This window comes from Apostichopus japonicus, chromosome 11, assembly GCF_037975245.1.
Source record: "Apostichopus japonicus isolate 1M-3 chromosome 11, ASM3797524v1, whole genome shotgun sequence".
Lineage (NCBI taxonomy): Eukaryota > Metazoa > Echinodermata > Holothuroidea > Aspidochirotida > Stichopodidae > Apostichopus > Apostichopus japonicus.
The window spans coordinates 1312547-1328346 of NC_092571.1; the positions used below are offsets into that span (position 1 = coordinate 1312547).

Here is a 15800-nt window from a genome sequence, read left to right on the forward strand (position 1 = left end):
CATTATTGTCGAGCGTAGTTTTATTTTCAGTATAATATATTACGATGTTCAATAACTTACACAATTACCTGTCAAGTAATTTTTTTGCAGAAAAATATAAAATAGTACTACTTATACCAATGACTTATTAACTAGATCAATTGGATGAGCAATAAAAGGATACAAATCATAAGGGCTTCGAAACAGTTGGGATGGATTGAAGCAAGATGTTCATGTTAGTAATTCTGCAATGTATCCTTCTGTGAAACCCTCCTAGTATTGAACTTTACAGGATACTACTTTCATCCCGCTGTATTTGCACGTTGTCTTTGTGCACATGAAAGTTTCTACTAAAATCCTTAATATCCCTTGTCTTTCGTCAAAATGTTATTGTTATTCTCTGCTATGTCAGCAATTAACTAGAAACCTCAGGTAGTTCCGCTTGTGTAGCATTAAATAATAAACATACATACAAGATAACAATAAAAAGGCATGTACAAATTTATCCTTGATAAACGAACGGCTTTAAAGTGTAACATAAAAAGTAAAACAAAACAAGGACAAGCAAACTGTAAGAACAAAAGAAGACAAAAATAAATGAATTCTTAGCATGCCAAGGTAAATAAACTTCTTGAAATATAGTCTGACTAGTGCTATACTCTGCTAAGCCTTTGCTTTTGATCATCATCACCCGAATTATTCATGCATCTTTATTTATTCATTGATTACATATTTATTTCTTTACTTATTTAACTATTAATTTCTTTATTCATTTCTTTGTTCATTCATTCATTCATTCATTGATTTTACTTCACACTTTATTGCACAAATATGAGCCTGAATGTAAACACCTTAAAATATAGTACACACTCATTGTCCAGTAAATGTCTTCCACAATTTGCAATTACAGACGTTTAAACAGAAAGCGTTTCAAAGCACCCACAAACTACATTAAGAAATATCATAGCACTCTTAATCTCTGAGATGCAGAAGAAATAGAGTGAAAGTTTAAAATCACCTGTAGCAAAAAACAAAAAATAAAAATGAAAAGAATTACAGTCTTTATTCTAGCTTCCTTCAGCTGCTCAACTGAGGTATCTCGAAGCTCAATTTCCCGAGTTTACTTGAAGCGTTTACCACATAATACTGTCATTGTCATATAAATACAACACTCATCACACTTGTCTCCTTTGAGTCAATGCTCAAACATGAACGAAGGCAAAAAGTAGAAGAAATAAATTAGACAAATGATTCATCGACAGTTACGACCATTGAGAGAGCTAATACCGTGAGTGTGCAAATACTTCTGGGCATCAACTAGTTATCTCCTTCAACAATATCAGGTGCGTATCCAGGGGGGGGGGGGCGTTGGGGGCGCGCGCCCCCCGGGTAAGAAAAAGAGGAGAGAAAAAAAAGAGAAGAAAAAAGGAAAAAAGAGGGGAAAAAAGAAGAGGAGGAGAGGAAGGAAGAGAAAAGAAAAAGAAGAAAGAGAGAGAAAGGAGAAAAGGAGGGAGTAAAAGAAAAACGCGAAGACACCGGGAAGAGAAAGAGGAACAGTGACATCATTACAGCGCTGAAGGGTAGCCAGTGACGGATCAATGATTTCGTAAAAGTGTGACTCACCCTACCCCTTACACCGACAACTCCATTTTTTGACGTTCCCATTTTCCTCTCTCACTAATGATCTATATATATACTATATATGGTCTATCATAACGCGTGTGTAGAATTGTGCTATGAAACCAACTGTGGCTGGTCTCGAACTCGACCGTGTCGTCGGGGAACATGACGATTTTTGGGATGGGGGCGACCGCCCGCCCCCCCCCCCCATTCAGCATTGTTTTAAATGATATCGCTAAGTAATTTCAAAATAGAAAGTGCTTAGATGCAACTTACAAGGCCTGGGAAGTGTCATTTCCAGCGATCTGGGAGACATTTTCGGCCAAAATTTGCTTGTACGCTTCGCGCTAACAAATGGTCCTGGGTAGTGCCATTTCCAGCGATCTGGGAGGCATTTTCGGCCAAAATTTTGTTGTACGCTTCGCGCCAACCTATGGTGGCGCTACGCTGAGATAATTTGCCTACAGGCTTCGCCCCTCCCTTGGCAAATTCCTCGCTACGCGCCTGTTCGAATTTGTAACGCAAACAGTAGATATCACATCATGTCAGTGAGCATGAAAATGGCGTTCCAGGATGAAAAGCCTCAAAACTGTCCGACTTGCCTGAAAAAATAACCAAAAATTTTTCAACGTGTTAATGTCGATATCATATAAGCAAGTATCGGTTATTACATCGCATGCCATCATGTACCGTACGGTCCGTTAAAATTGCGCAGTATACCGCGGGATGCAAATGTAAACAACGACATGTCTCATGTAGATGTATCAAAAGCATGGAGGTCCAATTATGTCAAAACTCTCTTATACATTAGTAATGGCGAATTAGGGGCTGCACCCCCGCCGCGCAGTGGCAGAGCGTCCATACGGTCAGGGGGCGCATGCCCCCCCCCCCCTGACGGACTCAAATGGACTGCTGGCGCGTTTTTCAGCTCTTTACCACTTTTTACTTATTCTAGATTATTGACTTTTTTATTGCGCTCTCATCTACTTATTGACATTTGTCACATTTTGTTGGTGTAATTTGGAGATGACACCTATTTATTCTTCGTTTATCTGCAAATTAGCCAGGCCCGGAAAGGGTCATTTCCGGCGATCTAGGGAGTATCTTTACTCAACAATTTTCTGTACGCTACGCGCCAACCAGTGGTGGCGCTCCGCTTAGATAGTGTTGAAAGCGCCCCTACAGACCATTCTCGCCCCTCCTGACCAATACCCCTAGCTCCGCCACTGCCGCCGCGCCTCCTACGCCTATGTGTATAGTGTTCGGTTGAAGGAAATATCTGCTATTTTTTCATTTCATTTAACCAAGTTTTATAATAGCCGTTATAAGAGGTTTTAATATTTCTACACCAATAAATTAACTCTGTCTGAATTTTAGAAAATTTCTGACCAACATTCTGCATCACACTTCCCTCTACACGTGCAATTTTGACCGGTCTGTTAGGGGTTGAAGGAAGTTTTTCTATATTGGTTGTCCATAGATGAAATTTTGTACAACATATGGGTATGTTTTGAAGTGAGTTTATTCACGAGAATTGTGAATTTTCAAATTCTGAACAGTGGGGCTGACGGGTATTGTGAGCCGCGATGAAGAATCACCTACATAAGCAATGATCCACAGGATATGTGATGAAGTCGAACATGAGTGTGACTGGTGACAATCTTCAAAAAGGTTATAGATGAGAAAAAAAGTATTTGGAAATACCTGGTTCTCAGGCAAAAGTGTACATATGGTTGGTCAGTTTCAAGCCAGAGAAGTGCTATTTCCGGTGATCTGGGGGGTACCAAAACCAGAAATTTGCTTGTACGCTGCGCGCCAACCAATGGTGGCGCTCCGCCTAGAAAGTAATTCGCGCCCCCCGGGTTTGAAAATCCTGGATACGCGCCTGAATATAATCCATCAGCTGGACACCAAGAGCAGGGCGTACTCAAGAAGTAAGGGAGGGATACAGGGGAAGGAGAAGGAGATAACTAAAACCACTTTTTCACTAAATAATGCCGGAATATCCAAACAGATTCTACTGGCATATCCTGGTTTGTATTCGGAAATTTACAAGATGACACTTCTTTAGATCGGTGATGTGTGAAGAAGTGTTACTAAGGGAACTCCCCCATCCAACTAACCCCCTCCCTCATCCTTGAATGACTTGGCCCTCTTTTCAAGCCTGAAGAGTAACTATCTTGATTGAAAATCATACTACCCATTTTGGGCATCATGCCCTGTTACCGAGCAGGAAATAGATTTCACTCTGTCAAAGCAATTTGCAAACAAATTTAAAATAAATGTAAAAAGAGAGATTATAATACCAACATGCCTATTATTGCATGTTCATCATTATGATGGAGAAAGGACATTAACCTTGTCTTTTGTGTGTGTAAAATATCATTTCATTACAAAAATAGCATAATATTCATTTCTACACCAATAATACAAGTTCAATAAACATTAAAACAAATTTTTTAAAAAATCTATGGAAATTTTATTTTAAAGAGATAACAATAAATTTTCCTCCACCTGCATAGAGCACACTTTCTTGTTCAGCCTTATAGAGCCGTGACGACAGCATTTCTCCTTAAGCCAGCAGAGGTTGTGATTCTCCAGACAGGCTTGGTTTCTTGCCATACACAGCAAACTGTAACAGAAGCTGTTTCAGAATTGTTAAGGGAAACTTTGAAAAGATGCTAAACAAGTTGGACATACTGGTACAGAATTGTCTTGTTTGGTTTAACTTTTGTCGGTTCCAAAAAAAACCAAAAAAAAAAAACCAGTGATCCAGTATTTGTGTCATAATCTCCACAGAGGTGGCGTCCACTATTTTTCTCAAATGCACAGGGTGGGCAGTTCATACACCTCTAATGGTCAAAAACAGCTGGAAATTTTTTTTATTGCTTGGTAATAGACCAAATCATTTGTCACCTACAAAAGCTACCACTGCTAAGTGCATGTTCGCGTCCCTGTCAGTTTGTCTACGGATTTTTGGTGACATTTTCTCCGGATAAGACTATTCCACTAGATGTCCCTGAATTGGCCAATTTTCAAACATTCTCAAAAGGGTAATAATACATGGGTTATGGATACAATATAATGGTCAGGAAAAAACTTTGTCTTCATAGTGTTCTACGGCATGTACCTATGCTAAGTATGATGGACAAATATTAACGCTACACAACAGCTTATTTTTACATGTTTTGTAGGTTAAAGCTACCACGTTAATAGGCTGGGTATGATGGACACATATTAAGTTACACCACAGCCTATTTTCCACGCTCCGTATATATTAAAAGCTACCCTGGTACTGCAACCTATCAGGCTCATAACACTTTTGGAGAATTTGAAGGAGAATTAAGATCCAGCAACTTTTGCTGATAACGTGAGTGGAGTCAATCAGTATTTTAAGGACAGGATCAGTCCAAAGATGTCTGTATTTGATGAAATGAACAAGGAATCCTGCAGAAGAACATCATGAAAAAAGAAAAGATCTTTGATGAGGAAGAAGAGAGGGGAACATCCCTAGGGAACAATTTCTTGGGGGGGGAGGGGAGTTATTTCACAGCAAAATGCTCTACAAAATGAGCAATTTACTACACAATAGCCAATAATTGAATAACAGTTTTGTACATACAGAACCATAGTATTTTCAGTAATTTTTATGAAACAGGAAAACTCATGAAGTCAATTTCTGTGCTGTACTGAATCAAACATGAAAGTGACATGATGTACTAGATACTAGGGTGTCTGACTAACAAGCCAAGACCCAAGAAACAATGAAATAAGGAACTACCTTTGCTCTTTAGGACTGAACGGCTTGTGGTAACATTTTCTGCAGCCCTCAAGACTTTAAGACCATTATTAATGCATTCCCCGTAATCTTATCTAGCATCCTTCAGAATTAAGTCTCCTCCTCATCATGTTATGAACCTCAAAGGCAATGCCTGCCCACAGCATATCAAACCCATGTAATTGTAGATGAGTTACTGTTGTAGATGTTATTTCACGTACATGATGTACTGTTGTAGATGTAATTTCACGTATATGATTTACTGTTGTAGATATTATTTCATGTACATGATGTACTGTTGTAGATGTAATTTCACGTATATGATTTACTGTTGTAGATATTATTTCATGTACATGATGTACTGTTGTAGATATAATTTCACATATAAGATTTTCTGTTGTAGATGAAATTTCACATATGTCATTTATTGTTGTAGATATAATTTCACGTAAATGATTTACTGTTGTAGATGTAATTTCACGTACATGATTTACTGTTGTACATATAATTTCACGTATATGATATACTGCTGTAGATGTAATTGAATGTACATGATGTACTGTTGTAGATGTTATTTCACGTATATGATTTACTGTTGTAGATGTTATTTCACATATATGATTGACTGTTGTAGATGCAATTTCATGTACATGATCGACCGTTGTAGATGTAATTTCACGTATATGATTTACTGTTGTAGATGAAATTTCACGTATATGATTTACTGTTGTAGATGTCATTTCACGTATAAGGATACAGAGACGTCGAAGACCAGCGTGCCAATACTACCGACCAGCCAGGGAAGATGGCGGCACAGGAACACGAGGGAGGTGTCTTCCAAGATCACAGAGAGTCCGTACGTCAAATTACCGAGAACGGTGATGATGAACATAAAGATCGATATACCCTCCACTGATTTCCTTTTGAACTAGAGAAGCAAAAAACGTGAAACAAAATAATTCTCTGCCAAAATTGTCAGAAATGCAAGTTAAAATGAAACTCATGGTCAATAAATGTTTCAAGTTTCCCATCAAATGAAAGGTTCCTACTTTCTGCCTCTTGAATTACTTGTCGCTGAACTGCAACACGACATTTTCTTCGATCTCCTCTTGAACAACGGTTATGCCGCATTCCGATCAGAGATCAAATGAGGCACTTTACATCAACTGTTTGTAAACAAGTGTAAAGGCATTCACTAATGCCCCTCAGAAGATGGGAGCCGGACCAAATATTAGCTTAGTTTTACTTTTGTCTGCTAAACCACATTTCAATATATCGGTGTAAACATATTCCATTTCCTGTTGCTAAACTTGACTGTTAAATACCGATTTCCTTATTTTGAAACGAAAAAGGAGTAAGTCTGTTCATTTTGCCTTTCTTTGAACACCTTGTCCTTTAAGGGTGAGTCTAGTTCAAAGGATTATATTGCGATAAATATTTAAGGATTTTACTGCCATAGATAGTCAGGGTTTTATACTTACATTTTTGTAAAGCTGGGGTGAACGAGACATAAAGTAGCAGATCCCGGAAACTACTCCAAAGATGTAACCTATAAGATCTTCACTATCCTGATTTGGAAAACATAATAAAAGAAAAACATATTTATAGACAACTTTAATGGCAATGAAACAAAGAAACAAAAATCTTAATTTTTGAAAACATATTGGCCATATGAACTAGTGGGCAAGTAGGCATGCCATATTCAGTCCTTATCCATTACCCCATAATGACCATGTATTGGCCAGATGAACTAGTGGGCAAGCAGGCATGCTATATTCAGTCCTTACCCATTTCCCCATAATGACCACTTTTGGTCTTCATCTTATGATGATAGTGCATTCTTAAATCTCTCTTCAAGACAGTAAAAATTCGGAAATGAACCCCATTTCTCAAATTTTAGAAGGCTAGGCGAACTTTGCAATCAAAGAATGGTTTGATGATTTTGCTTTCAGAAGAAACAGAATTTCTCTAGATCATAAAAGCACCAACACTGTAGCATTATAACTTACTGCAACAAATTCACTGAACAGTTTACGGTCAGACGTATTTCATAACATGATAATATCGTGTTATAAGTGAAACAACTGCTTTCATTAAGTTGTTCCGAGTTCACTATCCTTCCTTCATCCATCCTCTTTCAATCCTGTTATCAAATTTTTTTCTTTCAATGAATTACATCAGCTCATTAAATCTTGATAAAAGGCTTTCAAAACCGTAATTACTAGAAACACTTTCACTTCAACAAGGGCAGTTCAACTTTTTCAGGTTGTTCTGTCAACAAAGAACAGAAACAGATTTTAGGAATGTAAACATTCTAGAGAGCAGAGTAAACACAAAATGGGAAGTGCGATACTTCCCAATTTGATGGTGTTTCCCCTTTCATCAGACAAAGTCATTGTCTTAACCGGTGTGTTGTAATGCACAACAAGTTTATCACCACGTTCTTTTTTTTCCTTTTTTTCTGCCAACTATTTTTGACTATGTATAAGAGCATTCCATATAATCGACAGCTTGCCCTAAATCAATTAAATCAGTTTAAATGGCTATATTTAAGTACTTATTCTAGTAAATCCCTTTTACATTCACTGGATCCTAAATAATCAATATGCTAAGTATATGCTATGTATTTCTTGCATACTGCTACATCTACTGAGCAGAGTACCCTATTGTAGTGCATGCTTCCACAACCGCTGGGTGCTAAATAAGATAATCTATATGCTGTTTATTGTAAATCATTTCAAAATTCATGACATTGCACATGATATTGTCCCTGTATCATACAAGTTTACAATCTTTTGGGGTTCTATATAATACTGAGTATTGGATACATGCTGCCTCATCCATTACAGTAGTACATGCTATTATAGTGTAGGTTTCTTCATTCATTGTGTACAATAGGCTACTGTAATGTATACTTCTACATCCATTGAGTACAATAGGCTAATGTGTATGCTTCTACATCCATTGAGAACAAAAGGCTATTGTGTGTATGCTTCTACATCCATCGTGTACAATAGGCTATTGCAGTGTATGTTCCAACATCCATAGAGAACAATAGACTATTGTAATGTCAAATTTAGACACTTGACAGCTTGACTGGACGGACATTTTGTGTGGTCAACCGAGGAGGGCTGTAGATTGCAAGTGACCAGCAACTCAAAAGAGGTCATTGCTCAAAGGCTACGAGACAACTTGTGACAACTTTTAGTGTGGATGCTTCAAATTGTGAGAAACTGACTTCATATAATGCACATTTCGTACATATTCGACTTACAGTAAACATACAGTCACCGCTCTGTCCAAAATAAACCATGCAAGTCTGCTCCTCATACGAGAGCAGCGACCTTCCAGCTCCTATATGGTGACCGCTCTTAATTTGTGGACCTTGTGGCCATGACAACAGACTTGTTCCATAAAATGCCGAGAAGACTAAGCAACAGTAAATAACATGTCTTGGCTCCACCTGAGCTGTTGAACTATACGTAGGCCTGTTGATTGGATCTGCTGAAAACAAAGAGAGAATAAGTAATTGCATGAATTTTACAAAGTAGTATTTAAAATGAGAAGAAAGAAAAAAAATGAGCAGGAGGTGAACATCTTTGCTTCTAATTAAGTGGTCACTGCAAACTGGGATAGACGAAGCTATTAAACAAACCGAGTAATAAATGCTCCTAAATAACAAATATTGCCATCCAAATAGCATGTGTCAGCTTATAGAGATGTTTTCTTGAACCAGAAAGCAACAAAATCACAAGAGAGAAAGATGAAAGTCACATTTGCAAGTTGAAACTGACATCCAAATATCCTTGTTTTCAAATTCTGCATATTGCTCAACCATTTCGTCCAGATAGAGCCTTTAATTTTTCTTTTCCAGAAATTGTAGCACAGCTCTAGGTATTGGGTGGTGTCTGTGATGTCATTAGGAGGAATGTCTAGTCACTCGTGCTCTCATTGGACACAACTGTAATGTCTGCGAGAAATTAAAATACAACGTCAAAAATCCTCCAATGAGGGTGCTAGAGAGGAACAGTACGTCTGCCAATTTGATTCAACATACAGCGTGCCTATTGGTTCCAATTAAAACACACAAATATGTGAAATTTGTGGAAAACTTGCTCGAAGCTGATTTTGTTTTCTGTACAAATGACGACACTGTGCAATCGACGTTCATAGAACCGACATGAGCTAGCGTAATTCTAGATATGCCGACTTTTTCCGATCAAAATGCTGGAATTTGTGGGCAAAGTCGTTGGATATATATATTTCTCAAACATGCATGTGACAATTTTGTACAATGTAAGAAAAACTCACAGCCAATTAAAGTTTGACATATTAGTGTCAATTGCGGACTCATGGCATCTTTAGGGTGTACCATACAAACTGATTCCCACAATGTAACTTTTCCCCCGAGATTCAACGATTTGTACTTTACTAAGTACAGAGAAGATTTTATCAGCTCCACTGCCATCATGATATCACACCTATCACTCAATCTAGCTGTTGCTAATACAGTTTCATTTTATAAATCATCAGCAAACTGGAAAATCCACATTTTTTTTCACATCGACCGAAAACTTCTTGTTTTTCAACCAAGTGATGCAGAAAATTGACAGCAGACTGTTCAAAAGAAAACCAAACTTCTGTTAACAGACAATGCCTATTATCTGTCAACTTTACTCCCTCGCCCTCAACCTCCCGCACCCCTCCCCCCAAACCCCACAAGCCACATTTTGCTACCCAGCACAATACAATAGATAGCTTACCCGGCTCATAAGCTCGGACAGTACGATGTCTGTTTTTGATCTTGTAATACAGAAACTGTGATAAGATGCATACATCCATGAAAATATAATAATAGGCCACGTAAATCTGTAGAGAGAATCAAACAACAGGGGATTAAATATCAGGTCATTCATGTCGCTTGCTCATGCATCAGAGATGTAACACTGTAAAGGTAACCAGATGCTATATGAAACTCATGTAAAGGTAACAAGATGCTATATGAAACTCATGTTACAAAGGTATCCAGATATTATATGAAACTCATGTAAAGGTAACAAGATGCTATATGAAACTCATGTAAAGGTAGCCAGATGATATGTGATACTCATGCAAAGGTAACCAGATGCTATATGAAACTCATGTTACAAAGGTAACCAGATGCTATATGAAACTTATGTACAGGTAACCAGATGCTATATGAAACTCATGTAAAGGTAACCAGATGCTATATGAAACTCATGTAAAGATAACCAGATGCTATATGAAACTATGTAGAGGTAACCAAATGTCATTTGAAACTTATTTAAAGGCAACCAGATGCTATATGAAACTCATGTAAAAGTAACCAGATGCTATATGAAACTCATGTAAAGGTAACCAGATGCTATATGAAACTCATGTAAAGGTAACCAGATGCTATATGAAACTCATGTAAAGGTAACCAGATGACAAATGACACTCATGTAAAGGTAACCAGATGCTATATGAAACTCATGTAAAGGTCACTAGATGTCATATGAAAATCATGTTAAAAAGGTAACCAGATGCTATATGAAACTCATGTTAAGGTAACCAGATGCTATATGAAACTCATGAAGAGGTAACCAGATGCTATATGAAACTCATTTAAAGGTAACCAGATGCTATATGAAACTCATGTAAAGGTAACCAGATGTCATTTGAAACTCATGTAAAGGTAACTAGATGCTATGAAACTCATTTTAATGGTACCCAGATGCTATATGAAACTCATGCAAAGGTAACCAGATGCTATTTGAAACTCATGTAAAGGTAACCAGATGCTATTAAACTCATGTAAAGGTAACCAGATGCTATTTGAAACTTGTGTGCAAACAACACTAACAATGTTGACAAGGCCTGCTAAAGGCATCAGAAAGAAGTGATTCAAGTTACCTGTGTAGGAAGTTGACCTGACAGCAAGCAGCCTGTTAAATTAGATATGTCTCCAAGTAACCACATGATGAGGAAAAGTGGAGACAATGCTTGGTCGACTGCACCATTTTTGTAGGCTTCATAAAATTGTCTGTATGAAAAACAAAAAGAAAGTCAAAGGATCTGATATGTACACTCAAAAGTAGATTTTCAGTAACCAACAGGGAAAGGGATACTTTGGTGGCTGAAATTAATAAAAAATACTGGAATATTCTGCATTATTGAGGTCTAAGTCATATCCTAAGTAGTAGCATTTTGTATCAATCGATGAAGATAATGAATTTTTCACGATTTGTCATCATGGCAATTGGCAAGTCAGCTAAAAATATTTTGGATCTTTCTTTATAATATTTATCTCACTTATTAATACAGGAAAATAATATATCTACCAAACAAAATAAGGTTGCAGTTTGATGAAATTCTAAGACATCAGAGAACCCTGACAGCTAAGCAAACATTCCAAATGTATGTATCAGGTTTGAAGAGTAAATCAACTAGAAAATGTAATAGTAAGGTAAAGCTTGAACAGTTTACCAGTAAGTCCTGAATGCACAGTAAGCTTAGAAATGTTCATAAGTGTGCAGCAACATTGAGAGGATAGGTAAGTCAAGTATGGAAACATTAAGGTGCCATGAATTTATGCTAACATCTTTCTCTGCAAAATAACTGCAATTCATGATTTTGTCTCAAGTTTGTCAAAGTTGATGACCTTTCAGTGTCATCTTCCAGCAAAATGTTGAATCCTCACTTATTAGTTTGTCGGAATTTCTTTCGTTTTGTTGCAAATTGTTCGTGTAGACACGGACAGTGCAATTAATCATTCTGTCAAAACTTGCTGAGTACTGTCTTTTAGGAAATGATCTAAACATTTTGATGGCACCTCAACATTTCCATGTAGTCAAGTGAAATTAAACCTACATACACTTAAATCTCTGTAGGATTTTACTTCCTAGGCTGGGGTAACAATGTTCTTAAAGCAGCCTAATGGAGAAGTCTGCAAGAAACTGTTATCTGTATATAACGTGAACGAGAAGTTTATAAACAGCGTGCAGACACACTGAGAAGACAGGTAATTCAGGAGCAAGTGTAAACTGTACCAACTTTTAATCCCTTCCAAACTATGCCCTTAAAAGCAGGCGATTGGGTTGATAAGTCTGGTCTAAAGCTTTTAACAGACATAGGATAAACCCAATACACTGCTTTAAATGGCTTTGAATTTATCTAGCAATACTTTATAGTGCAGTATCCATGCTTACTTGAACAACAATGTGCAAAGGTTGTCTGTAATTAGTGTCAGTCAATTACACAACCAACAAGTGGAAGATAAAACTTCACTTTCACATGCATTGTTTATATTAGACATTACAATTAATCTCAATATCTCGAGAGTAACTTTGATTTTTTTTTTTTGGGGGGGAATGTTTATGGAGAGATTTCAAAATTCATCTGGACCCCATCTTTAATATGAGTTGTGCACAACTAAAACAATAGAACAAATTAACTGCAGTGCTTTTGCAATGACAAAACTAAAATTATATTCAAGCAAAAGATTCTTTTTGCCAAACTGATTTGAATATTTCAAGAAAGCTTCAAACATGAAACACTTTTGTGGATAAGTTCCAGTATTAAATAAAACTATTAAAAATATTCATAAAATCAATTGTTGTAACAATCAATACTACCCATTTATGTCGATACAGTACAAGGAAAGACAAGCATGGGTTTTCTGAAAAGACTCTCAAAAGAGGCTAAGATGTTTTGGCTAAATTTTTAGCGACAGTGCTTGTTTCCAAAATGGTGTCCAGGCTAATTTGCAGCGTCTCGAGTACGCAACCATACAGTACCTCAATTTTTCATAAGTACATTCTCTTACAAAGATTGTTTTTTTCTCTATCTCTTAGATTATAGGGTGTGCAAACAATATGTTTGATATAAATATTTTTTGTGGTGTTTGTTAAAGGGTGTGAAGACTCGCGCAAAAAGAAACGTCTATTGCAGGTAATCTGACCTAGTTTCGAATGAGGTGTAACAGAAGTGTTAGACACCACCATCGATCCCAGAAAATACACACACAGCTTGCTACCGTCGGTAATTAGACACTAGTGTACAGTCAGTACATACAGCTGCTGTCAATACCCACAGCACAGTGTATAAACGATACAGCGATTTTGTAGCGACACGAACAAAACGTCACTTGCAAGCAACAGAAAGTTAACTTTTTTAGATGGCCGCACACGGTTTGGGGCGAGTCTTCAATGCCTTTAAAAAGAATTACATTGAACAAGCATACTGCAAACAGTGTGCAAGACTGTGTGACTGGCTAAACTCTAGATTATGCATCATAATTTTTTTTTACAGGATTTTCTCTTTCTGTTCTTTTCGAAAAAATCTGAATTTTTGAAAACACCGCACCCAGAATAAATTTGAAATTGAATTGTTTTCTTTAAAACCATGGTAACCAAGTAGCTTGATGGTGGATGTCTAACGACTTACGGAAAGAAGACAACGATCCAAAACCCAATGGAAATAAGGCCGATGATAAAGCCGGCCATCTGCATCTCATTGTGTACACATTCTCCGAATATAGTGTAGGTCCAGTTTGCGTAGGTTGAATTGCACCCTGTGTTAATTGGAACGTGAAGATGTGACAACATTGAATAAGAGTCTGCCATCTGAAAGAAAGAAAGAAAAACAGGGAAGAAGCAATAATCAAACGGAATTTTACCAAATTTTATTTCAGGTCTACGGTATTAAACGGAAAAATTAGACGGAAAAATTAAAACGGAAAAATTAGACGGAAAAATTCAAATCTAGCAAAACCGTCTACAATTGGTTGACGATATTCTGAGAACTACCAAGAAGAAAATCAACCGGTGCTGTGGCCGAGTGAATGAAGGCCGCTGGCATTTGAAGCAATGATGCTTAGCAATTGGGAAGTTCGGGGTTCATTTTTGTCAGTTGGTGAACAAAACAACAGCTTTGAGAGTGATGGTAATTTATCATTTCACGTAGTTGAAGGTAGGCCTAGGCCGTACTGGGGGCGTGTCATTCCGCCATCAGTATATTTTGCCATAGAAAATGTGCTCTTTCCGCCATAGAAAAGTGCCAATGAGCCATGTTATCCCAATTGTGTAAAACTAAGAGGGCCTGACGTTTCGATCCTAGCATGATCTTCTTCAGAGGCTGAATGACAAGTTACAGTAACAGAAGGGACAAATACACACACAGAATATAAACAGGTTAATAAGCAGGGTGAACATATCAACCATTACTAAAATGTACCATTCCACCATGGATCGAAACCTATGACGGAAAGGTATGGCGGTATGTACTTATGCCGGAATGGCACTAAATCCGGCCGTACTTAGTTACATTTTACAATGCAATTTGAATTGGATGTAAAGAACTAGTCTTCCACAGGACAACCTCCACAGCAGATTTTGCTTGTCCGAGCATAAAATTGGTTGTATATCCAATATAATGGTCACTAATAGTGATACAACATTTTCAACAAGCATGTAAAACCATCCTCACATCAGTGTTTTTCCTCACTGAGATATTTCATTTTCTTCTTTACACAATTACAGCTCGGGTAAATCTTTAGCAGTTTTTATCATGGTAAAATTTCCGACAAATACTCATTATCATGAACAGGTCGCAATTGACTTGAATTTTACGACAACTCACAGTACTTAGCCAACCTTAGAACAATTGGTCATGCCTAACTTTTAGGCCTAGCTAATTACCTAGCCTAGGTCTATCGTTAGGCCTATGTTTTTATTTTGATCGTCTCACCATTAGGCTGGTTCAATCTGAGCTCTGATCACTAAAATGGTGCCTCATTCGCCGATTAACTTCGCGGCCGTTCTTGCCTGTAGAGTCGCTGAAGGGTACTGATGCTGGCCTTTTGCAGGTAGCCTACGCGTTGTAAATAGGAGTTAAGGCTAGTTAGCGGCCAAGTTGCAAATATATAAAAATAACGTTAGCTTCTCCTGTCCTGATCGTTCAAAACTGTCCCATAGGCAGTCCTATGAATGGCAGATCACTGCACATACTCCTAATCCCAGGCAAATAGAACAAGTTGCTTAATGATAAGTCTAGTTAACGAATGATGTTTGAAAGGCTTTCGTTTCTTCCACTCCAGGAGAGTTCGTGGCAACAACTTCCTGTAGATGTTGGACAATTGATCGCATGTGACTACTATTCTGTGTCGGTACCGATATTCTGATCTTGGCCTTGACCTTACCGCATACAAGTATTTTGTACATAATTTAAAATACACAGCTGTGTTGGTTGTGTCATGCATTCACAATAACAACACGAATAGTCATATGACCGAGTCGAAGTTAGCCAGTTATTTCGACGCGAACTTCGTACTAATCCAATCCAAGCAACATGATTTTCAACAAGGGTGTATATCAAAATATTTCCACTTGATAGAGAGGGTATCACTAGGAAACGTCCCCAA

The 15800-nt window shown here is 37.5% G+C and overlaps 2 protein-coding genes across 3 annotated transcripts in view; one reads left to right on the forward strand and one right to left on the reverse strand.

The window, feature by feature from the left end:
- The window catches only part of LOC139975980 (uncharacterized), a 28513-nt gene extending 22269 nt beyond the window's left edge, over positions 1 to 6244 (forward strand). The window contains exon 15 of the transcript XR_011795968.1: positions 6111 to 6244. The gene's annotated coding sequence lies outside the window, so the exon portion shown is untranslated. The remainder of the gene's footprint in view (positions 1 to 6110) is intronic.
- On the reverse strand, positions 2 to 15618 carry LOC139975984 (lysosomal amino acid transporter 1 homolog). Of its 2 annotated transcripts, none has more exons than XM_071984315.1 (8): positions 15128 to 15618; positions 13826 to 14004; positions 11294 to 11423; positions 10141 to 10246; positions 8652 to 8881; positions 6859 to 6945; positions 6135 to 6305; positions 2 to 4243 (listed from the first exon to the last, which is right to left on the reverse strand). In XM_071984315.1, exons 1-8 carry the CDS (start codon positions 15128 to 15130, stop codon positions 4172 to 4174), a joined length of 978 nt encoding a protein of 325 aa, XP_071840416.1. In that variant the 5' UTR covers positions 15131 to 15618; the 3' UTR covers positions 2 to 4171. The 2 variants fall into 2 exon arrangements, with proteins under 2 accessions (XP_071840416.1, XP_071840417.1); XM_071984316.1 differs by having other exon boundaries at positions 8652 to 8878; positions 15128 to 15617.
- Between the last annotated feature and the right edge of the window lie 182 nt (positions 15619 to 15800).